Here is a 25,545-nt window from a genome sequence, read left to right as displayed (position 1 = left end):
CAGAAGCGCTGCAGGTGCGTGATCTGATATGAAGACCATGTGAATCCTCATGTTCTGTTGTTTGCTGCTTTTTGAGCATGTAAAATTAATCGCCAGGAAACAAATGTTATTATTTTTAACGGGTCACAGACACATATCCTTTCTAATTTAATTCAATTTTAATTTAAAATAATCTTGTCGGTTAACGGTTAACAATCGGATGACTAGCGTCGGTTGTCGGTTAGGAAAAAACTAACCTAACCGAAATGAACATCCCTATTTAGTACAAATGCAAATCAGTATACATTTCCAATATTGACCATCATACTTTATCATTCATCAGTCATTACATTTAAATATTCAGTGTTATCTGCATTGACCAAAATGTATGCCGTTACATTCTTAGTACAAACAATTATGGTGTTTTCAGAATCCTGCATGCTATTAATCAATCTCGGAGTCCAGTGGATGGCTGTTAATGTTGCTTACATTCAACACTCTCCAATATTTCATTCACCCTAAAACAGTTACAGAAAAGGAGTGTGAAAATGACTAATGCTAGAACTGTTTAACCTACAGCAGCTTGATGGAATATGGACAATAGCACCCCCGGGTCTGCTTTCATTAATTCATTCAAAGGGCTTTTTCCTCAACTTGTGTGTCCATCTACTAGTCCAGCTACAAGAGCCAATGCTGCAAGAGTCACTATATCTGCTTTACCAGGATACCGAGAGAGAGAGAAAGAGAGCTCAACCAGCATGGAACTTCTGCTTGGAGCGAGGGAGGGTACGGCAGGGGACTGTGTCGATTGGATGGGGAATTGGTGTATGTGTGTGAGAGCGAGCAAGAGGGAGGGAGAGAAAAAGAGAAAGTGGCAATAGAGAGTGGTGGGTTTGCTCTTTGGGAAAGGAGCCAATCCAATTACAGGCAGCAGTGCAAGCCCGGTTTCTTCAGCTGAGCTAAATTTCACATTTCATCAGTCTCTTCCCTTCTCTTGCTGCTGCTGTGCTACGCGTTCTCTCTTTTTCTCTCGTTCCCTCCCCCTCTTGTTGCAAGAGGAGGGCAGGAATAGGTTGATCATGCAACCGACTTCATTCTTCAAAGGATGAGGCGCAACCACTCACCCCTGTACAACAGTATATTGCCTATAGAGCATCAAACTCCTGTAACATCAACATGGCTGCAACTAGGGCTAGGTCTAGGGTTGGGCCGATAGACAATGCCATCTTCCATCGCTGATGGCTGATAGACATCACGACGTTGAGCCAGCATCGCCATCCCCATACGCCCCCCCACCTCGCAATCCGCCGCATCCCAATACCGTGCTCCGAAAGAAAATTACGTGTAATACGGAATTAATGTAGTACTGTAATGTAACAGTCAACTGTTAGCAATCGTTATTTGTTTTCCGTTTGTTTTTCCGTGCCTTTCTAAATACGTATTCCTGCTGGCTCCCCCCCACCCCCCCTCCCCCAAAGATGTCATCGTCCATCGCGATGTTTCACTGTACACATCGTCCGATGCCAATTTGGTAGACATTGCCCAATCCTAGCTAGGTCATATAGCTAATAGTGGAAATTATACTTTTAAACTTAATTTAAAGAGTGATATATTGATATTAGTGCTGTCAAATCAAATAATCACGATTAATTGCATTCAAAATAAAAGATTATGTTTACATATACACAGATACATGTATAATGTGTAACAATTTACAAATAATTGAATAATAATAAAAAAAATTATATAAAAACATCTAAATTGTAGCATAAAGTAAAAATCTATTTATATATGATTTGTATTAGTAATATATTATATATCTTAAATATACATGTGTGTGTGTATTTATATATAAATATAACCTAAATATATACACAGTACACACACATAAACCTTTATTTTGGATGCGATTAATCGATTTTGACAGCACTATTTCATATTAAAATATTTGTTGTTGTTATTTTCATTAACTGTATTTAAAATGTATTTAAAAATACATATTTCTTCTTATTGTTATCATCATTATTAATATTTTTATCAATTATGTTATAGAAATTCTATATAAATGTTTTGATTGTAGTATACATACAGTAAAAATCCTAAAAATTACTAATACACATAGTAATTAAATGTTTTAATATTTACTTACATTAGATTAATATTTACCTACATATATTTAAATTAGACATTTAATATATAAAAAATACCACGCAAGCAAATCATTGAATCAGTGCTTTGTTTGGTTAAATGAACAGTCTCTATGTGAACTAACAAGCTCCAGTTTTGCTTCTGAAATCTGTATATTAAAGCATTCCTTCTAAAAAATGTTCATACTGGCCAAGAGAGAGACAAGAGAGCATCACAAAACTACATGATCATTACGAAACTTCATGGCGACATAAAAAGCGCATTTAAATCATCGCAATATCCATGATACTGCTTAATTTAATACCACTGGCGAACTCACAAACAATATATGGTGAATGTTCAGTAAACATCCAAATTATCATCCAGCCCTAGCTGGAACACAGAAGCCAGATTCTTAGAGTTGCACAGCAGGGAAAAAGGCTCATGGACACAAAACAAAGCATCTCACAAATCCCAGCTTTCTAAGCTCTCTAGGCTCTTCTGTGTATCCTCCAAGAGACACACTTTTTGGGGCTGCGATAGGAACCTAACCTTTTCCAAAACACACAGGCTCTCATAAGGCCGTCTCATCCTCCTCCTCGACACTGTTACGCCTTGTGCAGATGTGACCGAATTCTCAGGGTTTGCAGAGACACTCAGTATTTCCATCTAGGGTAATAATATCGGTATGTTTCATTATCTTTTCTGGCCACTAGGGCGACGATATGCACGATCTTTATGCCCTTTATCTGAAAGAGATTCTAATTACGCATATGATAACCGTAACAGTGTCTGACCTCTTGTGTCTAACATCCTTTCCATGGGTTTGGCTGAGAAGACATTCTATTAAAATTAATATACTGGGGAGGCAGACAGGAACCCCTGAGGTCACTTTAAGCTGCCCATTATGGTCGGGAAAGTGAACAGAACCAGAAGAATCCTACAAAAAGGTATTAAATATTTAGTCAAAAAGTTTCTGGTTCCCTCTTTTCCATCCATACTTTTAAATGAGGCCAGTAGAGCAGTTCAAAGCAGTGCTCCAGAAGACACCATTGATAACTAACGTGACACACTGTTTGCGAACAAAAACGTTTGCCTGTATCTGAGGTGAAAGGTCTACAACTTCTTCACTTAACTCCAACACGTCCAATTCTGTACACATCTCAGCTTCTCAGAGCCACAACAGTCCACAAAAAAAAAGAACTGCACTCAAGACTCACCTTCTTCAGCCGTCCACTCTTGGTGCCGACGAAAGCCACACAGTAGCCATTATAGACGTAGGAGGTCACCGAGGTCATGCGATCACGGCTTTCCGTATAAAGCGTGTGTCCGGTCACCAGCTGAGAGCCGCCAAGGGGCTGGTTGATGTCCAAACCGCAGAAGGAGTCATCAATAGGGACAGGCTACAGGAGGAGAAAGGTCAACCGAGAGTCAGCAGTTTGCTTTGAATCAAAAAGTCAAGGTCAGTTTGGTTGTTTATACAGACATCAGTAGGAGGGTGAAAAGGTTGCACTGATTTTAATACAGCGAAGCACTTTGTAAGCAAATCACATTAACCGATCCAACATCAGCTGGTTGCTTTGCTGTCAAGTGAAGTGGAATTAGGGAACACTGAAGGTCGATTTGCACCATTTTTGATACAAAAAAGGTACAGTTGGACAAAACTGTAAATTTTTACAAACTAGCACACAAAAATGCTGAAATTATATACTGTGAAGATTTGTCATTTTTTTAAATTTATTTTTTATTTACACACTGTGTACATTTTTTTTACTGTCTACAAATTTTTTTTTTTAGGTATTTGGAGTTACTGTTGAATAATTGTACAAATTCATTTTTTAAAGATCAAACCTAGAGTATACACACACAAGCTTAAAATGTTCTTTTTTCAGCAAGGACGCATTTCTGTCGGATGATTTCTGAAGGATCATGTGACACTGAAGACTGGAGGAATGGCCACTGAAAATTCAGATTTGCCATTACAGGAGTAAATTACATTGTTTTGTATTTTTAATCAAATAATTGCAACCTTAGTGAGTATAAGAGACTTCTTTCAAAAGCATTTCATAAATCTTACCGACCCCAAACTTTTGAACAGTACTTTACATTCACTATGAATTTTCCAAGACTTTTTAAAACATGGAAATCACTATTTAAAAATTCTCTGACATTTACAGGTTTTACGGTTAGCGTGGGATTCAGTTTTACTAGTGTATCACACTATCAAGTGACACCCAACCAGCTGGTAGTTTGGGTTTGCAGAGCAGACCAGAGAATACTGACTCTTGTTCAGTTTCTGAGGGGAGACAGTAAACGGACCATTGAGTGTGGCTTCCCCAGCCAGACGCTTGGTTTTCTGTTCAGCTGGGCAGACATGTTCCCGCTCTGCTCTGTTGAGTCCTGCCGGGCTCTCTGACTGTTTATTACCCTGTGCTATGAGAATAGTGTAGCTCACCCCGGCTGGGGACTAAAGCACATTCACACACACTTACACACCACACCAGCCGAAAACAACATCTATACAGATGATTTAAATGATATAGTCATCTAGTGTTTTTATACGTTTCGGCACTTTTATGTTGCTGGGGTTTTTATTGATACTTGTAAACTATAACTTTTTTCTTCTTTTTTTTTAAACAGTTTACAAAACTTTTTTTTACCATTCCGCCTTTATTTCTGCTATGTTTTTTTTAAATTGTCTCTCAGTTGTTGTGTCATTTCCAGGGGTGTACTTGTTTACATTAACAAGTTAATATAAATATGATTATCATAATATTTTTAGTGTGCAATTTCAATTGTTGTAATTTTGTCAATTTAAGCAACAAAGTAAAAATTATTATTTATTGGTTGTATTTGTGACACATACTGTATAATGATAGCTATTAGTCTTAGCAAGATAAAGTCTAAAGATTTGGAAATTACACTACTGGAAATGACTGAAAATGTACAGAAACCTATGGTTCTCCATGTATATCAATTTTTGGATACTGTTAGTAGACAAATAAACTAGTCAGAGTGTAAAATGTGTGTTCACCACAAAACAAACCCATATTTTTCCCCTTGCTCGATCTCTATTGCTCTCACCCTGCATCTCCTGCTCTCTCTCAGACACACACATACACACCAACTTAAACTGAAGAGACTGAAACTTGTAAACATTTACAATGTAATGGGAAGGTCTATGGCCCATTTTTCATGTCACATGCATGCATGGGCCACTATCAATCCCCATTTGAGTTTGGGCGGCTAGTTACAACACTCGGCGGCTCTTAGATTCAGGTCATCTGAGTTTGTGACTGACACTGGCCTCAAAGTGCCATGTAGAGTAAGAGGGATGGATACTGTGTGCTCGGTCATGATGCTGAATGCGGCACTGCTCGTCTCTAACACTCCGCAGCCCTTTAATATCAGCCTGCTCGACTACAGGCTCACGCTATAAAATCTTTACAGCCTCCCAGCCCTTCACAAGCTGGGGGACGGCAATAAAGCAGGGATGTAAATGCCTCAAACTCGGCAGATCTCGTTCCAGCCCTTCCTCATCGTGTTTTCTTATATTTTCCAGTCCAAAAATAACTGCCTTAGAGATTTTCAGATCTGTTCCTCAAAAACAGTTGGCCTTTGACTACATTATTTCAATGTTTGTATGCAAAGTCCTTTTTAAGTTGGTCCACTCTGCATTCATCTTGGTAATGCCCTAGGGCAGCTATGTTCTAGTCTTGCAAGTATTATGCTAATTTAGAGAAAATGATTCTGGTCTTATATTGTAATAGCATCAATCACAAATGAAATCTGGCAAAGATGGCATAATAAATTTTGCTACTTAAAATATATCAGTTTGATTCGAGCTAATGTAGCAGAACTTATATTTCTATATGCATAGAATTGAATAACCAATCAATATGATAAATATGATTCATTTTTATTGAGTACTACATTCTATAAATTTTGTTCAGTTAGAGGGAAAACAGTAATCGGACCATGTAAAACATGCAAAACAAAGCAAAAAACAAAACAAAACAATACAACACAAAAAAACAAAACACAAAACAAGCAAAAAAATAAATAAAAGCACAAAAACACAAAACAAAACAAAAACCACACAAAACAAACAAAACACAAACAAAAAACACAAGACAAAACACGCACACAAAAAACTAAAACAAACCAAAAACATTGCTTTTGAACATTCAGCATACATTTTTTTATGTGCCCTTTGTTTGGAATCTATCTAAAGTGTCTGATTCGATTCAAACGGCAACCATTATGCTTATCACTGGAACCCATTTCCCTTGACTGCTGTTTCAGGTAGGGGGTTATTGTCCCATACACAAATCAGGACAAGGGTCGTCCCTTTGGAAGCCACCTGATCAATAGAATGTCCTCCTTAGATCATTGTTGAAACTGGTACTGCGATAGGCTTGATCAGGCAGCCTGATGAAACGTAACACCGGCTGAATGAGTGAATAGCATCAAAGGGATGGATGTGAAGCAGCAAGCAGGTTGGCCAGGCAGTTGGAAGCTGGGATCTGTGATAAATCTTTAATTCGGCCTTCTCGGCTTATGACTTCTCTTCCTCCTTCTATCACCATGTGTGTCTCTAAATTTCACTTTCTCTGTAATTCAGCAGAGACACTGGAGCCGAAGGAACTAGACTGAAGTCTGCGCAGAGGCCATGTTTCCAGTGATCAAAAACAGCCTAAAATAGGCCTAACTGACAGGAAATTAAACAAAAACATCACGGTAGGGGATTTCTAGCAGTATTTTTTTTTAGGTAAAACGAGCTTGAATAGCAAACGAAAAAGTCTGAGGAGGATTATTTCACTGTAAAAATATTTTCATGCTCCTACTGGTCATGAAACGGGAGTTAAAAATAAGCTTTGTGGCAGCAAGAGGGTGATGAGTTGTGGTGATTTGTGTGGGCTCACAGACTTCGCTATGCTAAACGCTAAAATTCTACCTGCATAATACCATAGATTTATTGAACGGCATCGACTGAGGAGGTTTTACAGAACATATATCTTCATGTTTTTATATCGCAGACCTCCTCCTATAGTACCAGGATTCCTCTAGTACCAGGAGAGAAGACGCAGGAGGTTTCTAGTGCAATGTTTTTAATGAGGCCTAGAAAAACATGGAGGAGGGCTGGCTGACATCATAAGCCACTGATGGCCCCCCTGGGGTCAGACAGGCGATCCTCTAGGGTCCTTGGGGCCAGAGTGGAGTCTGCTACTATGAAGACCACCCTGCTCAGACACTCAATAATGTTTTCCTCAAAGTGACAATCACCTCTGACATCATGCTAATGGCGAATTTACTGAAGCTAATAAAGGATGCCCTGGAGAAAACCACGTAGCAATAGTTTATCATTAAGACTCTCTCTTAAACTTCATGCACACACATTGCAAAACAATCACTGACAGCCATAAAAACATACACACATTCATATATATTTATAATAGCATCGACACACCAATTGTCAGTGTGGTAACCTGTAAATAAACATATGCACAGAGAATTATTAGTGCCTCTAATTCAGTTTGTTTACACCCCCGGTTAAACAGCAAAAACTGTGGTCTTTTGGGAGCAAGACTAGTAAAGAACAAAGAAAACACTATGTGACTTCTTTTCACATCCTCCTTTATTTGGAAGAATTTAGGGATGTTTAAAACTACATATTTTAAAAACTGACTGGTAAGTAAGCCCTGAACAATTAATCTGGTTCTTTGATTTCTAGATTTTTCTAGAGTGTCTACATAGGGTAATAACACTGAAAAAATTAGACTAGAAATCATTTTATGGGATTTTTGGGGGTGTGCTTTCATGCTTAGACTAACCCTAACCATGTCTGACATTCAATCCTGTAGGTTGCGGTGTCAACAAGATTGCTTGGATAGTATCCTCTTACACTCTTAAGAATGAAATAGGATATGCAAGAACACCAACCGGCAACATAAACATTAAGATGCAGATCCTATCTTTATTCCAAAGAAAACATAAAATTAGTAACAATTCCCCTTCTGACTGTTTTGATCTACTGAGATTTTCTAGTCAGCAGAAGCAGGCATGGGAACTGTCAGTTTCATAGAGTGAAAATGTATATTGCACCAAGAAAACAACATTCAAAGGCAGAGAACTCAATATAAAGCTTTTACATAATCCATGCGCACAACAAGCTCAATTAAAGTAGTACAATTTGGAAAGAGCTTCCATGATTAGGGTTTCAGATACTACATCTAACAAGGCTTCACATTCAAAGCTGGTTTAACAAGCTAATTAGTAAGCTAGCTGCTGTGGCTAGTAATAACAAAAAAGGTTTCTTACCGCTTTGGTACAAGGTACATCCTTTCCCAACAGCCAGTTGAGCTCCAAGTTCCCCTCTCCTTGATAGCAGGACTGCATACGCTCCTTGATCCGTGCATTGATGTCCCGGATGCTGAAGACGCAGAGGGCCGAGTCGTCAGGTGGATGGTGGTACTGTTTTTGACCTTTGGAAAAGACAGCAAAGAGCACATCGTCTTGAGCGCTTATGTTAAGGGATGCTGCAAGCACTCGTCCAGGTTTGCCCAGGTAGGCTGCTTGTAGAAGGCGGTACTCAATTCTATTTCGGACACAACCAATAGGCAATGACACATAGGAGTGGAATTTGTGGTCATCTTTGCAGAGTCTGACGATTCGAGAGGTATAAAACAGGTCATTTGAGGGCCCGCTGGAAGACATGCTGTTCTCAGGCGTCTCCGGTTGCACGGTCAGGAAGTAGACGAAATTGCCACTGGCAAAACCATAGATGTAGTAGATGTCGAAATGAGAGACCAACGCCAAGGTGTCGGAGGGAATCTTGATGAGTGATGAAACAAAGTCAGTGTGTAGCTCGTAGTCCAGCATAGCTGAAGATTCCGGGTCACGAGGAAGCTTCCGACTTGAGATGGTTGGAAAGTAGTCTTGCTTCCCATCCACAGCTGTACCAATGAAGAGGGTTCCATCCTTGCCCTGTGAGGGCACGATGACTCCATACATGGTGCCCGTCTGGTTGACACTGGAGAGGTAATGCTCCTTTTTATGAGAGGGCTCCACCAGGATGAAGAGGTCGTCCAACCGTAGCAGTTTGCAGACACCTTGGTAGAGGCTTCCGCAGGCAAGTAGTCGGTTCTGAGAGTAGTCGATGAGTAAGAGTTTGTTGATGTTGTTGGTAGAAACCAGAGGTTCGGTAGCCATTAGAGATATACAATCTACACTGTCCGAACACATTCACCATATTTCTGTGCCTATTTTTTCCTTCCATTTGATTTGCATGCATTATCAGTGCTAGGTGGTCCAAGAAGGCTAACAAATGTAGGCAATGCCTGCACATCAGAGAATCACATAGGATTAAGCAAAGCAGTCCAACAATTGTAATTAGACGAAACATGGTGATGAGTTTAAGTGAACAGGGCTTTGCTAGTGTGCTCGAACATGTCAAGATATAGAAGCTATTGTTTGTCGCTTCGTGACTTGAACGTAGAGGCTAAAGGGACAAAGTGATCAAAGGTAAATGGCATGTGCAGAATTATAAACAGTACTTCACTTACATATAACAGAGTGCTAATATCCTATCTTAGCTGTCCTCCTAGCTCAGTTCTTAAGTGCAGTATATTAGCATGGAGTTGTAAAACCCAGTCCCAGGGTTGCTTTTGTCCTTCACACTGCTCTTTTGTGTGACTTCGTACATGCTGGAGGTGCAAAGCACATTCCCCTGGAGGTGTTATCTGGCATTTGCAAAGCAAGCAACTTTTTGCAGCCTTCTGGCTTTTAGGCCTCACCTTCACGAGCACAATCACCTCTTCTCTCCACGTCCAACCGTAGCAGTTTGCAGACACCTTGGTAGAGGCTTCCGCAGGCAAGTAGTCGGTTCTGAGAGTAGTCGATGAGTAAGAGTTTGTTGATGTTGTTGGTAGAAACCAGAGGTTCGGTGCAAGGCTGAACGATAAGTGGAGGGTAGCAGGCCTTGTTGTCATCTTCTGGACCAGTATCATGGGATACTAGGAGTGTCAGGTTGCTTGATAACTTGTAGACGCGGTTGACAGCACCAATGTAGAGTGCTCCTGTCGTCTTGTGAACCGTCATGTGGTTGAAAGCCCATTCTCGTCGCTCAGGGTGAAACGTTGTAAAGGACTGTTCACACGACACTACAGGCAAGATTAAGACTAACAACCAACACGTAAAGGACAATTTGGAACCACATCCAGGGCTTTGTTTCAAAGTCCTCTTTGAATCCTGCTGTCCCTCCATGGTCAGAGGGACCTGACAGGTTAGAAAATGAAGACTTTAAAGAAGTATCAGAAGGCTTAACCTTCGTCCTCGTAGTCTAAAGGCTAACTCTATGGTCCAGTGCCTCACCAGGGTCTTCACATTTTTCTGAAAGAGAGAAGAGCAAGAGTAATGAGTACATAAATCAGCATCAGAACATCTAAACATGCAAAAGGAAACAGACCATGGAAATTGCACCTCATTCACTAAACCAAGGCCCTTCTTTGAAGGAATGTGTCTACTAACCCAAGAGGGGGGCGGCTTCTCTAAGGGACAATGGCAGGAAAGGTTTATCTTCACATTCCAAAGGAATTGTTGCGCAGGATTACACAAAGCAGGAAGGTGAAGCACATCGTAGCAATGGAAATTAGTATGACCTGAGTCACGCTGTTTGCTGGTTCTCTGAGACAGCAGTTTCTAAGAACGGCATTCAGTCAGAGGTCTCTAGAGAAGCGCCTGTTTTGTCAATTACAAGATCTAACATCAAAAAAAAAAAGGAACTGTAGCAAGAGCATGTCTGAATAGGTCTGACAAATCATTTTAGAAGTATTCTTCTTTTAGCTGCGGAACCATTTCATTTTTTGAGTAATGCATTTATGTCAAGAAAAGTGCGCTTAAGAGCTTTCCTTTATGACAAATTTTAACATCACCCTCTCGTTTCTTGGCATTTGCTTCTTTCTTATTATCTACACTTCCCAACCTAGTTTGTCAGTGAAAAAAGTACATTGAGGAAAAAAAGCAATTTATGTAATAGCAGTTTGCAAAGGCCGGTATAGCGTCATCTCCCCCATATGATAAATCAAAAGGGGGGCCCCCTTTCTTCTGCATTTATCCCAGGGAGTTAATTATCCAATCCACTGCACGAGGGAGGCCTGGATCTTATTACTTCAACAAAGTGTGAACAAATTGGGTGCCAGTTCCATGCACCCTGTTTTTACTATCTGCTCTGTAAGGGGGCTGTTTAACAGGATCTGAATCCATTAATTATGCTTTCCAATTCTGTTCGTCTGTTTTTCTCTCTTTCCTTTTTTGTATTCCTTTGACACCATTAAGTCCTGGAGGGATTAATCATTGGCACCAGAGCAATCATCCCTAAACGAATAAGGCAGCCATTAGAGATATACAATCTACACTGTCCGAACACATTCACCATATTTCTGTGCCTATTTTTTCCTTCCATTTGATTTGCATGCATTATCAGTGCTAGGTGGTCCAAGAAGGCTAACAAATGTAGGCAATGCCTGCACATCAGAGAATCACATAGGATTAAGCAAAGCAGTCCAACAATTGTAATTAGACGAAACATGGTGATGAGTTTAAGTGAACAGGGCTTTGCTAGTGTGCTCGAACATGTCAAGATATAGAAGCTATTGTTTGTCGCTTCGTGACTTAAACGTAGAGGCTAAAGGGACAAAGTGATCAAAGGTAAATGGCATGTGCAGAATTATAAACAGTACTTCACTTACATATAACAGAGTGCTAATATCCTAGCTTAGCTGTCCTCCTAGCTCAGCCCCCCCCCCCCCCCCCCTCTATTTCCCTAGTCCCTTTTTCATCTGTTCCCTGCTAACTGCTGGCTCGGAGCGAGTGCGCGTCTCTCTTTTATGTCGTAGCGACAGCTGCACTGAAGAGGGAACCGAATGGTGTAAATAACGACTGTTCAAAGTTCAGGAACAGAAGTAATAGGGGCTTTGTTTATTATGCTTTGTGTTTTTTCCCCTTTTTTCTGCAACGCCTGACAGGACACTGCTTATTATGCAGCCTGGCCAAAGAATTGAATAGATGAGACTGATTCGCCTCTTAGCTTCCTTTTATTGTTTGAAGTCAGTCCTTTAGACTTGGCTCTCGGAAGAGATTACCATGTCAATGTTTGCACCTGTGAATCACGGGTTCGTCACACCAGAGCCTATAGCAATAATGGCGCGATTTAGGTAGGTTTGTCAGAACAGGCATCTGTATTGTGAAGACAACAGCCCGGGCATTTTGGCAAGAGCTGTATTTCACTATGACAGTGATTCACAACCGTACAGTGCACCAATGGAATGGTAACAGTTGCCTCATTAGCATATCCATTATGACCTCACAACCACAAGAGACTGCTTTTATTCCAATGCCCTGCCTCTGTCTCTGGTTTGATTTGTAGCAGATTTGCACCTGCATTAGTAAGTCCCATACAAAGACAGTTACTGCACTCTAGGGAATACTATTTTAATAATTTAATTAAAATATTAAAAACAAAATATAAATTACATTAAATGCAATAATAATTAATATATTATTTTTTTTTTTAATTTTACCATGTTTGGCAGATTTCCCCCCAAAAAACAGCACAGAGTTTACCACAATTTTGAAATCCAGTATACTTTAGCACAGGTACAATTTGGATTTAAAGCACTTGATTTCTAACAAAGAACCCATCACTAGTACTCCACCGAGCCCCTGACTGTTATTTCAGTTCCATCTGACTGAGCATCAGCACATGGTTCCACCGAGTGTCATTTTATCATGTGAAAATCCATCCCTGGGTTATAATCCTCTCATCACATTTACATTAAACTGACCTCCGGGATACAATGCTGTTCAGATGGGATCCAAACTTAGCACCACTAATCTCTTGTGAACCATGGCGAATTCAAGGCTATGCTTCTAAAATATTCCTCTGCTGAAATGTGCACAGGCACAGAGCTGATTTTTCAGGCCACATTGGTATCTTTTACACTGCGGTATCCAACTGGATAAAGCTCCAAAAAGGGGGTCATGGAATTTTCTAGTGCATTATATCCGAATACACGGCCTTGGATTTCAATGCGGGGCTAAATGTGAGCGTACAGACTGAATGAACAGGAAAACCGCTGCATTCCAGTCAGCGCTGAGGCTGTGATTATTGTACAGGAAAACTGTTGTTTTCCTTAATGAACACTAAGGCAAAACAAACCACATGTTAGTGCTGTATAAACACACAGTGGCCTTGACTAACTCTGTGCAATTCTCTCATCTATAGAGTATGTGCTAATATAATGATCAGATTCCTGCCAGGGACATTGCGGTAGCTTCCTAATCTCTGGAAGTATGAGCCATACTTTATATTAGCATTGGCATAGAGCATATGTTATGATTCATTGCAGACTCTACCCACAATTCAAAGCACAGGCGAACAGTTTCAATGGACAGAAGGGTAATTTTAAGCTCTGAGGGCTGATCTCTGTATAGAGAGCCCGGCTCAAGGGCTCAAGCTATGGATACGAGTGCAAAGAACCCCCTCCCGCCTTCCCGTGTGCCGTGACATATTTTCCCTCCTTTTATAAGCTACTTAACAATAAAACCCAAGTTGTTTGATCTTTTAAATTAATATTTACAGCTATTGTACTGCTTCAGATAAAGAACCTAAACCACAATCCCGTTATGGCGGAAAATCCTATTAATTGTTGTGCAATAGGAAAAAAATGACACTTTGGAATTTCATGCCTGGGATTAATCCATCATTCCTAATAACGACTAATCTTTGAGCATGTAATCTAAATGGTTAAATAAATACCAATAGTCATACGGGCACAGAAATGAAAGTTATTTAAGCAGACAAGATCAAGCAGAAAAAGAAACCGAAGTTTGAAAAGTTGCTGCATTTGAAAAGGCCGATCGCTCGGCAGCGAAGAATCTTATCTCTGTTGCCATTTTTTAGCAGGTTAAAAATAGAAAGTCTAATTTTCCTTGAGGGAAGCAGCACTTTGTGGGAGTGCGTCTAAAAAACGATTAGTAGGAGAGGTTAGTCCATTAGTCTTTATTTCTTCCCTGACATTCTCTGGTGGTGATAATGAGAGGCTTTGTGAGAGCAGGGTGTCGTGGCAGTGTAGTGATATTTATAATTTCTTTTGTCTCTGCGGGAGCTCCGGCTGCGCCAGTAATGGCTGCTTCTCTCTCTGTGCCAGCTCCCACTGCTGAGTGCATCCATTCCCCCATAGGGAAATGACACAGTGTGAAGTGGGACAGATTACACTCTCACTGACCACATGGCTTCCTGTTGGTCTTCTCTCGCCTACTCAGGCACTTTTGTACTCTTCTTCCACGGAACTATTGGCCGGGTATTGGAAAAAAACAAGATTTTTAAGTGCAAATTGCAAAATTACTAGCAAAAAAAGCAAACAGCAACTGTATTTATTTACTTTTACTCAAAGTCAACATGAAATACAAATGGACCCTATTTATTTTTTAAATAGACGTTTCTGGTCTTATTGTGAATGATTTGTTGGTGCATGTTATTATGAAGTTATTATGACGTTATAAAAGTTGTATTTTGCAATCTTTTATCCAAATGTAAATACTTGCTTGGCCTCTGAAGTAACTCTCCTTTTCAGCTGTCCCCTCCAACTATCAAACTAAATAAAATAAAACAATAAACAAAACTAAAATAATATAATATTAAACTAAATAAAACACAACAAAATGAAATAATATAAAACACATAACATAAAACACAACAAAACAAACCAATACACAAAACAAAAACACACAAATAAAATGTATTTATTTATTTTAAAAGTAAATAAACAACAACAAAAAAACACTTTTGACTATGAAATCCATTTTTTGTGGATTAAAGTAGTTTTTTTCTCTCTTGATTACTCACAAGATGTTTTTCGTGTCGCTCATGAATAAAAATTTTGAGTAATGCTCTCCTCCATTTTCTGATTCAACTGGACGTGTCAAACCGGACGTGTGTCAATAAGCTCTTCGCTGATTGGCTTGCGCGATTTTCCGCTCGAGCTGAAATTTTTCAACTTGCGCAGAAGACGTGATTGAGGCACGCATTCGTGGCAATTCGCATCACTCTGCGCATCTTTGCATTGACTATGTAATCTACTCACGCGAATAATTAAGTTTGCTTTTGGTGTGCACACACGATAAGTATCTTGTTAAATAGTAAAAATGTCATATTACTTAAGCGAAATTGGTTGTAAATCCAGTATCATGTTGACTTTAAGAGGCTAAAAGGCTTTAAATCGATGATGTCACATTTACCTGGCCAATCAGCCAGCTTCTTATTACCATATCAACTCAAAAAGTAGAGGAAGCCTAGGTCTCATTCTAACTGGTCAGTATTTAAAAACCACCAGGCCAATTTTAAGGGAGGAATTGCATCAGGATGCCCATTAGTAAACAGTGTATTCATTATGCAAATGTCAAAACCACTAAAAGGCACAGTCCTAATTAGCACGACTCTAGTGTTGAACTTTTGTACTGTGCGGTCAGCTACACAATGTGCATGCTAGACAATTCGATCCTCAGGCAACTTTTTAGAGACCAGTTTCCCCGCTATTATCTCGGTCTGTCTCTCACCAGGACACTGAGTGATACAGTCTGACTGAAGCATATGAAAGTCTATTAAATTCCTCACACATTGTTATTTCCCACAGAAAAAGACATGTCAACATGACATCAGAATTAGCAGCCGTCAGCAGGCGCTCTTATCCCCAAATACAAACAAGAGTGTGCGGATCTAATCTCTGCCTTTCACCCGCAACCTGCTGCGACATCCCCGCATTCTCCACACTTCCACTCTGTGAAAATAAACTCCCTCTTTTGCTCCCAACACAGTCCCGCGACTCCGCTGAGGGGAGATTATAATATTATTGTTATTCTAATGCATTTTGTTCTCCCTCCCACAGTCGCCACCTCCTCGGCTAACAAACACAGACGTGCACACAAACAGGAGCTTGTTTGAAATCACACACTTCTTTACACACACTCCAACAGTGTCTGGGCCTCACACCTATTACCACAACTGGCAATCTGCTTAAAGATTTACACACACACACACACACACACACACAGGAAGCACTTCTCATCAGAGCTGTCTGTCAAGCTTGGCACAGGTTTCTATTAAGGCTTATTTCCATAAATCTGAATTGTAAAGGGCGGCAGTGGGAGACGGGGAGCCCTCGGAAAGACACGAGACACAAACGGAAAATGTCACCAGAGGCCACGGGATTCAGATCTACCTCCCTCGGCTTTGCGGTTTTGAATTTAATTAAGCGCTTTGATTGACGCAACGCTCGTTTATCAATCAGGAAGCTCAGTGTACGCTTTTCAGCCTGCGAGTTTTGAAAGTCATCATTACGGCGAAGAGTTGCACATGAACGAGCGAGTGAAATCTGCTGCTGTCTGTTCAGAATTTCTTCTTTCAGCTCAATTGTTTCCATCAGAAGTTGTTTATTTGCAGGATGGTTGATGCAAGTTTTTCAACAAAACTGAACACAACAAAAACAGTCTACGAATCGAAAGTTCACAAGCCCTGTTTAACTCAAATAAACAAATAAATAAAATATGAATGAATGAAAAAGAAACAAAAATTTAAAATAATTATTACAATTGAATTAAAACAAACATAAATAATAAATTAATAAATAATGTATAATTAAATATACAAATAAATAAAAGAAAAATGTTAAACAAAGAATGCAAAGAATTAAAAAGAAATAATACAAGAAAAAACATCAAATATCAATTCTAAAACAAACAAATAAATAAATCAATAAATACAAAAAGTTCCAGCTTTAACATCCTTTAACTTTTATGGAGGTAGTGTCATTGCTGATTCAACATCATATTGTATTGATAATGAACAAAGCATAATGGTGGTTTAGTACTTTATAAACTACTGTAACAGCATTGGTCTCTGATCTCTCCAAAATAATCTCTAATCTTCAAAAATATATTTGCCCTGAAATTCTTTTTAAATCACTACAATCAAAGTCTCTCTATCCAACTGTTACTTGCCCCTTCTTATCCATCTCTCACATTCCAGGGTCAAGTCGCGGGTGTTAGGACAGAGCGAGAGCAGTATTAGGTGTCCTGCAGCAGAAAGGAGGACGGCAGAGATTTGCCGAGTGCTGGATTACGTAAACAGCAGCGCTCCCAGCTGTGAGAAGGGAACGTTAAACTCTCTCAGGCCCACATCCTAACACCCCAGACTGGGGTCAGTGTTAAACCAAAGCCTCACACTGCCAAAAGCCAGCCACAGATTTAGCCAATGAGCTAAATCACATCTGAATCCACAGCCAATCAGATCGCATCACAGCGAAACAGAGCCGCTATCTAATAATCAGCCTAAATCATTCTCAAACGCCACTAAAGCTGGCTGCTTAAAACAAATAACCCCTACTTATCTCCTATTTAGAAAGCACAATGAAATCTGATCAAATCCTCAGAACAGACTCAAAGAAGTCGAAGAACGAATATAACCTTCATGTGGATTATGCCACGGAGTGGATTTCTCCTGAAGGAGTTCCTCAGCTTTGTGTGTCTCTGGGTTTTGGCTGGCAGGGAGATGGGGCCGTATGAGGCTCTGGCACCCAGGAGAGAGGGAGAGGCAGCAGAGGCCCAGCTATTCATTACTCCAGCTGGGCAACAACCCGTTACAACAGCAGTCACAACTCCAAAAACTGGCACCCACACATAGACTATTATCTGGGGCAGATTTACACGGCCTGGCATGGAGAACTGAAAAAAAGAAAGTCAGTGAGATAGAGAAAGAGGAAGTGAGGATGATTTACAATGTTTGTGGAAAAAGACGGCATAAATAGACGGACAGCAATGTTACGGAGATGACTGAACTGCATAATATTACTTCAAGCTGCTGCCGTGATGCGTGGCTCTCAAATCCGACGCATTACATAAGATATTCAGGGAAATGAGAGGGCACCTGTCAGAATAATCCACTCCATTCTGCTCCCACTGTTTCAAATAAGAGCTCGCCAACGGGATCCAGCGTGCTAATCACACAGTGACTGTATGCACAGCCACTCAGAGCTACCACCTGGCTACTCCACACACAGCGGGAGGCACAGATAGCGCCGGCGAGGTTTAAACACACACTCATCCCGCAGTGACGGCAGGGCGACAGGGACGCCACACGCAGAAGATGACACTTGTGTATGTGTGTGTGTGTGTGTGTGCATTTCAAGCAAATGTGACAGTGTTCAGTAAGTAGCGGTCAAGTGATGCCATTATCCAGCTTATTGGTAACTATTCAAAAAATAAATAAATGGGCATGAATTAACTGGTAGAGTGCTATGTAATTATTATTATTATTATTAGAACACAAGTTTCACAATTTGAGTTGAATTACTGAAATAAATGAACTTTTCCATGACATTCTAATTTATTGAGATGCACCTGTATTTGTATTATTACCACATTTATTTATTTATTTATACAACAACATTTTTAGTTATTGAATTAATTATATATTTATTTGCCCATAAAATTGATGAAAAAATAGACCTTTGTAAATATTAATAATAATAATAATAATAAGTATTATTATTATTATTAGTAGTAGTAGTAGTAGTAATAGTATTATTTATTTGCTCATAAATTAATGAAATGGAATAGACCTTTGTAAATAATAATAATAATGACACTATATTTTTTTATTTTTTTATTTGCCCATGAAATTAATGTAACATAATACACCTTTGTAAGTTATAATAATAATAATAATAATAATGATGATACAATATTTATTTATTTATTTTCCCATAAAATTAATGTTACATAATACACCTTTGTAAGTAATAATAATAATAATAATGATGATACAATATTTATTTATTTGCCCATAAAATTAATGTAACATAATACACCTTTGTAAGTAATAATCTATCTATCTATCTATCTATCTATCTATCTATCTATCTATCTATCTATCTATCTATCTATCTATCCCATAAAATTAATGTTACATAATACACCTTTGTAAGTAATAATAATAATAATAATGATGATACAATATTTATTTATTTATTTTCCCATAAAATTAATGTTACATAATACACCTTTGTAAGTAATAATCTATCTATCTATCTATCTATCTATCTATCTATCTATCTATCTATCTATCTATCTATCTATCTATCTATCTATCTATCTATCTATCTATCTATCTATCTATCTATCCACTCCAGCCTAGATTCAAACCACTGTCCAACCCACAACCTCGGAACTGAAGGTTCAACATAATCAACACAGGTACAAGAAGAGGTTTCAGTTATGGAGTCCAATGGCAGGTAGTAGACCAGCGTCCATTTCACAAACTCTGCTTCACTCACTATTGTCTAATCAATCAGATGCCAATCCAATTAATGCAGTTCCTGTGCAGTAGAGCATCTCATAATGGCCAGTAGTAAAGGGGGCCACAATGTCCCAGGTTAATCTGCGACAGCGGAGCTAAAGTATACTCTTTCATAATCCTTTTTGTGATAACTCACTGCCATGTAGCTTAACAAACAATAAGGACAGCAGATGGCATTTAAAATGTCATTCAGAAATATTACAGACTCCTCCAGTCTATGCAAAACCACAATGTACTTCCTGACCACTAATACATGCGTGGGACCATTAACTACAGAAGTTTACGGTACAGACAGGGACAGATTTGCAGCAGTCGATGTATTTTACGCCATCATTGTTGTCGAGCACTTGAATAAATCATGTAAATGCAGCTGAAATAACTGCTTTGGTTTCATAAATCTCTCTGTTAATTATAGTCTTATGGAGCCGTTACTGTGTATTGCTTTCTGTGCTCAGGCATGGAATGTTAGGAAGCCATATTGAAATGCTTTACTGTCTACACAGGGAATGACAACTGTATGCAGTATGGCAGTCCGCACTGGCCGGATCATCCGTCACGCTCTCCCCAGGTGTAAAGAACATCCTATCTGTTGAGTATATGCTGTCACTGAGCGGCGTTTATTAATAAACAGAGGGCTGGGGGGCTATTTTTTACCAGCGCTCTCGATCCAGCAGCCCACTGATGTCTCTCAGTCAATGTCCATCCACACAGCCGCATCCACGGCATATCAGCTGATTTATCGCACATGAAGTACAGGCATGGAGATATGCCAATGAACCCCCATGATAGTCGCTTCTTATCCTGGCTCAGTAAGTCAGGGACACTCTTTAAATCACACAAGTCAATCGACGAACCAGTGTGTGGGTCATGGGAAGGTTTGACTGCACAAAAAACAAGGTTGTGAACAATGCAGGGTATGGCTTTTTTATTGAATCCCATCAAAAACAGGTCAAGGCCATATTTTAACCCAAAATCAAAAGGAGTATTTTCCCCCTGTTCTAAAAAGGCCTTCATTTTCTTTAAGACCAAAATCTCATTCTCGTGGAAGAAATCGCAGTTCTGACTTTTTTTTCTCAGAATTGTGAGATATAAACTCACAATTGCGAGTTATAAAGTCAGAATTGTGAGAGATAAACTCTCAATTCTGAAAAAAAAGAATAATTGTGAGATATAAACTCACAATTCTGACTTTTTTCTCAGAATTACATGATATAAACTAAATTGCAAGAAATAAAGTCAGAATTGTGGGGAAAAAACCTATAATTTCTCAGAATTGCGACTTTATTTCTCAGAATTGCAAGTTTATATCTCGCAATTCGGACTTTATAACTTGCATCATGCAATTCTGAGAAAAAGTCAGAATTGTGATATGTAAACTCGCAACTGCGAAAGAAAAAAAAGTCCGAATTGTGAGATAAAGTACAATTTGTAAATTTTTTTATTCAGTGGCGGAAACGGAAATAAGAATTTTTTTAATTATTTATTTATTATATCATAATTATATTTATTGTTATTTATTTAATAAATGTATTACATATTTATTTATTTAAATTGTATTTTTACATCATAATTGTATTTAACTGCCTTTGTGATAAGCAGGAATCAAACCAAGCCCCCAAAAAAGCATGAAATGTATATATATATTAGGGGTGTAACGGTTCACAAAATTCACGGATCCGTTCGATACGACACAGTGGTGTCACGGTTCGGTAAGTTTTCGATGGAGGGGGGGGTAATTGGTTACGCCACAATGTTGGAAATATTTCTGTTTTAAACCATGAAGTCGAGCCAATGGATATCACACAAGCACGCGTTTGCACACTTTGCGCAAGAGTTATGCCAGTCAGCTATGCAGAAAGTGAAAGTAAATACGGAATGACGGCGCTTTCGGCATCTGAGGCTGCATATTCTCTCAGAGATGACGAGAGACGAATCTACTTCAACATATGCTGATAACGTTATAGCTGTCTTCATTTATTCCCTTAATATTTCTCTTGTGGCCTGTACATAGTGAAAAAAAAGAAAGAAACATATTTCGTGTTAAACAGGTTGTTTTTGAAAGTTATCTTTTTATTTCATGGATTTTATTGATGACTTCAGTGTTAATATTTTAATTATAGGACTATAATTCATTGTATGACATACCCGTTTTAAAAGATCTTTTTAAAAACATTTTAATTGAGGAGTAAATAGCCTAATCTTGTCCTCGCAGCATGTCAGTTATGTGGCAATTATTGCGGGCAAATTAATTAATTAATTAAATAAATTGTAATTTTAATTTAATAATAAAAGTAACTTCATAATAATAATAGGCCTAATAAAAACAAGAATGTAACAGGCCTACATTAATTGGAAATGCCAAATCCTCTTAATATTGCCAATAATTGATGTTTTTGACAATATCTCTGGCTATCGTCGATAAGATCATCGTCTTTCGACACAACCCAGCAAGAGGAGGTTATCGCGGGGCAGACAGCACTTTGCCGGTTACGTCGTTTGGGCTGCCTTGTTGAACATGGGGACACTGTCTGAGAACATTATATTTCACACACTTTAAGCTCTTTTATTTTCCAAATGTATGCTAATAGGATTAATCCAACGAATCGTTCGGTTTGTAATGCGTACCGAACGATTCAATATGAATACACGTATCGTTACACCCCTAATATATACACACACACACACACACACACACACACACACACATATATATATATATATATATATATACAGAGAATTGGGGGGGAAGGGGATTAGCATAATCATCATAAAAATACCATAATGCCAAAAAATGCTAATGATCCTAAAACAGTCTCTATTTTTTCATCTCTTTTCTTTTCTTTTGATTTTGAAGTGAAATAAGACCTTAAAATATTTTCTTTAGATTGGCCCTTAAACATATTTATAACAATGATGGCTGAGGGAAAAAAGATCTCATCACAATGCATAAAATCTATTTTTTTCTGTGCCAAAGATTGCAAACTACAGCACTCAGGGGTGCAAGATTAAAAATAAATGTGATCAAGCTTACAGATTACAGCCTCAACATTTATTTTTATAGGCGATGTTTGAACTTATGCCCATTCAGCTCTTATCTGTTCACATTTACAAGTAATTAAGAGTTTCTGCATGACAACTACATCTGTGAAACAGGCACAAAATACATCATAAACACATTGCTGAGCTATTCATCAGTAAACAGAGCTCAAATCTATATTGATCGAAACTAAGGAATTATTAGCCCTGCTGAGAGAGCGACTGTAATACAGGGTCACACCATAAGAGTCCAGCTGCTTGTTTACTATTTATGCATTTATATGGATTTAATACACCAGTCTGCTCCAGGCCCTCTCCACACGCTCGCTGTATTACACCAAGAAATAAAGCTGCAGTGATTTAAGAGCCGATCTCTCCCAGAGCTCATAGAGTGTGTTAACGCTACCGCAAATGCAATCAAAAGTAAGTGAAACGCCTCTCGTGCCGCGAGCTACAATAAGCACGTAACTTTGAGGCAGAGAGATTGAGAGGCTTTGCAATGAGTGGACAGATACCTTTTCTCTCTGCCATCTCATCCACTTTATCTTGATACACACCGAAGAAGTGTTAAATGCTTCCAAGATTCAATTTCTCTACTTTACGGTTACCATCCAGCACACAGACACCTTAAAATCTCATTTAGCACATACAGGGCCCATTTCTTCAGTCTATTACATTAGACAAGGCCTGAGCTTCTCCAAAGCACTATTGCTCTCTCTCCGTCATCCTCTTGTACTCTTCCGGCAACCACAGTTTCCACAACAAAGGCCATAATTTCATCAGGGGTGATGAAAACTAAGCGAATCAAGTCGGCGGCTTGTTACTTAGCTTAATATCTGCCTGCATCGCGGCAATAAGGGAACAGCACTGCCTGTATTAGCTAGTGAAGACTCACAGGCCTTTTACACAAGCACTGAGAGTGTCTGGCGTGGCTTTATCTCTCTAAATATATCTCCTTTTCCTCTTGCCCTTCAGACAGACATCCTTTCTGAGGATGTACACCGTGAAGCCCAGCCTGACGTGATCGCTTTTAGGTTGGCTGCAGGGATAGAAACGCTGTTGCTCCGAATGAATTCATTCAGATGACGGGCAGATGACTGGGACGGCCAAACTTCACATGGGTATGAATAAATGAAAGCAATTAGTGGATTGGTTAAGTACCACATGGTGACAGAAGTAGGTCAAAAGCTACCGGATCGGAAGGAAAATGCGCTGTCTGAGCAACCATCGGGTCGTATATGAATCTTACTCATTGCATTTAACGGCTATCGTTATTTCATCCAGATTTTTTCCATGACATGGAAAACGGGATTTTAAAATAGATGTGGCTCAGTCCAACAAAACTCCTAATAGCAACTAAGCTTCAAAAACGTGTCATTTGGAAATGACATAATAGTGTTAAGGTCTGCCCACATTTATATAATCAATTACTTATTATTCATTTCAAATGCTAAGAGGCTACATATAAATAAATGCATATAAAAAATCTTAAGATACAATAGCAAAAAGGGAGAAGATGAAAAATGGCCAGATATTAGTGCACTTAGTATTGCTTTGTTTGAGATGCGCTTGACGATATAGCAGTTCAGATGGTCATGTGATCTAAACATGGCAGCCACTGTGAGGAGACCCTCTCCATGTAGAATAAAACTGTTTTTATTATCTGGCTCTTTTAACTTGAGAACACCCCAGCAACCAGTTTTTATTATCACTAACAAAAAACTAAATGAAAACATTTGACTTAACTGAAAAAACACTAACATAACTGAGAAAATAAATTGATGGTGTGCTAGTCAATATAGCTGTTTTGCTGGTTATGTGATCTAAAAATGGCAGCCCCCATGATTAAATCAGTTTTTAAACTAGTTTTTACTAGATCATATTATTTTATTAGATTTAATTATGATTACTCCTAAATTACTCCACTTTGCATAAATATGACACTTCTTTTCTTTTAAAGAGGAATGTCTGAAGAACAAATAATGTTGAAACTAGAACTGCTGGTGAATAGGGATGTCTTCTGCCCTTATGCATGATTGAGGTGTCCAAACAATTTCTAAAAGTAATTAGTGATTAGCCAAATCAAATTCTAATACTTGACAGCTTCATAGCTGGTGAGGAAAAAAGTGGTCTGCTGCCAACCGCACAAGGAGCATGTCCATCTTCCGGCCTGAGAGAAAGGGAAAGGTCAGTAATATTTTGAGCGCTTGGAAGTGCCAGCTTATTCATCCTGAACCCTGACAACCATGGTATCTAGCCAGCGGAAATGCTGAGTCACTGCTCTCCAGACCGCTCAGAGTTCAATGCCCAGAGGAAGGAGTGTGAAGTGGAAAATAAGATGCCTGCTTCCTATAGGCCAAACACCTCGTGAACTCTGGCATTATGTGACCCTTGATCTTTGACGAGGTCACTTTCTTTTGCACAGACTACCAGCAAGACCCATTCAATGTCACAGAGTTTCAAGACAAATTACCATTTAATATGTAGACTGCAACTTTCGTAGGCCACTAAATCCAAAAAAGACTAATTTTACATTTTAAGAAAAACACAAGTCAATTCTCTCAGCCGTTCTTTGGTGTGCCTACCGAGGGCAGCGGAGAACCATGCTGATATTCCATTCTTCACAAATGTGAAACTGAAAATCGAGCTGCAGAGGAGCTGCGGAGAGTAGTGAATGTCACACTGACCTACAACAACGAATGAAGAATTTTGTGTCACGATACTAACACCAAAGCACTTTTTCCACTGAGGCATGAATCTAGCACACCAGGCCAGGTGTGAGAGATCAGGCTTTATAACAAATGCACCAGATGAAACATGAATAGGCACTGCGCTGAACAATGGAGGAGAGGAAGCCAGTACTGATGCCCAGAAAAGACCAGGGAGAGATGCTAAAAGGCTAAAGCCATGGGACTTTGATTTCATGCCCTTGGTTTCAAAGGCATTGCCCATCACGCTAAGTGCCAAAAAGGAGTTGCTAGCTTCCATCT

At 39.1% G+C, this 25,545-nt stretch overlaps 1 protein-coding gene across 1 annotated transcript in view; it reads right to left on the bottom strand.

The window, feature by feature from the left end:
* The window catches only part of plxna2 (plexin A2), a 223,271-nt gene that overhangs the window by 179,625 nt on the left and 18,101 nt on the right, over positions 1 to 25,545 (bottom strand). Inside the window, exons 2-4 of the mRNA XM_016283942.1 lie at positions 9,960 to 10,497; positions 8,428 to 9,218; positions 3,327 to 3,509 (exon numbers count right to left, since the gene is read on the bottom strand). Coding sequence (XP_016139428.1) covers positions 3,327 to 3,509; positions 8,428 to 9,218; positions 9,960 to 10,371 — 1,386 coding nt within the window. The 5' untranslated portion in view covers positions 10,372 to 10,497. The remainder of the gene's footprint in view (positions 1 to 3,326; positions 3,510 to 8,427; positions 9,219 to 9,959; positions 10,498 to 25,545) is intronic.

The sequence above is a fragment of the Sinocyclocheilus grahami genome, unplaced genomic scaffold, assembly GCF_001515645.1.
Source record: "Sinocyclocheilus grahami isolate Dianchi unplaced genomic scaffold, SAMN03320097.WGS_v1.1 scaffold178.1, whole genome shotgun sequence".
Taxonomy (NCBI): Eukaryota; Metazoa; Chordata; class Actinopteri; order Cypriniformes; family Cyprinidae; genus Sinocyclocheilus; species Sinocyclocheilus grahami.
This window is presented reverse-complemented; position numbering and strand designations above follow the sequence as displayed.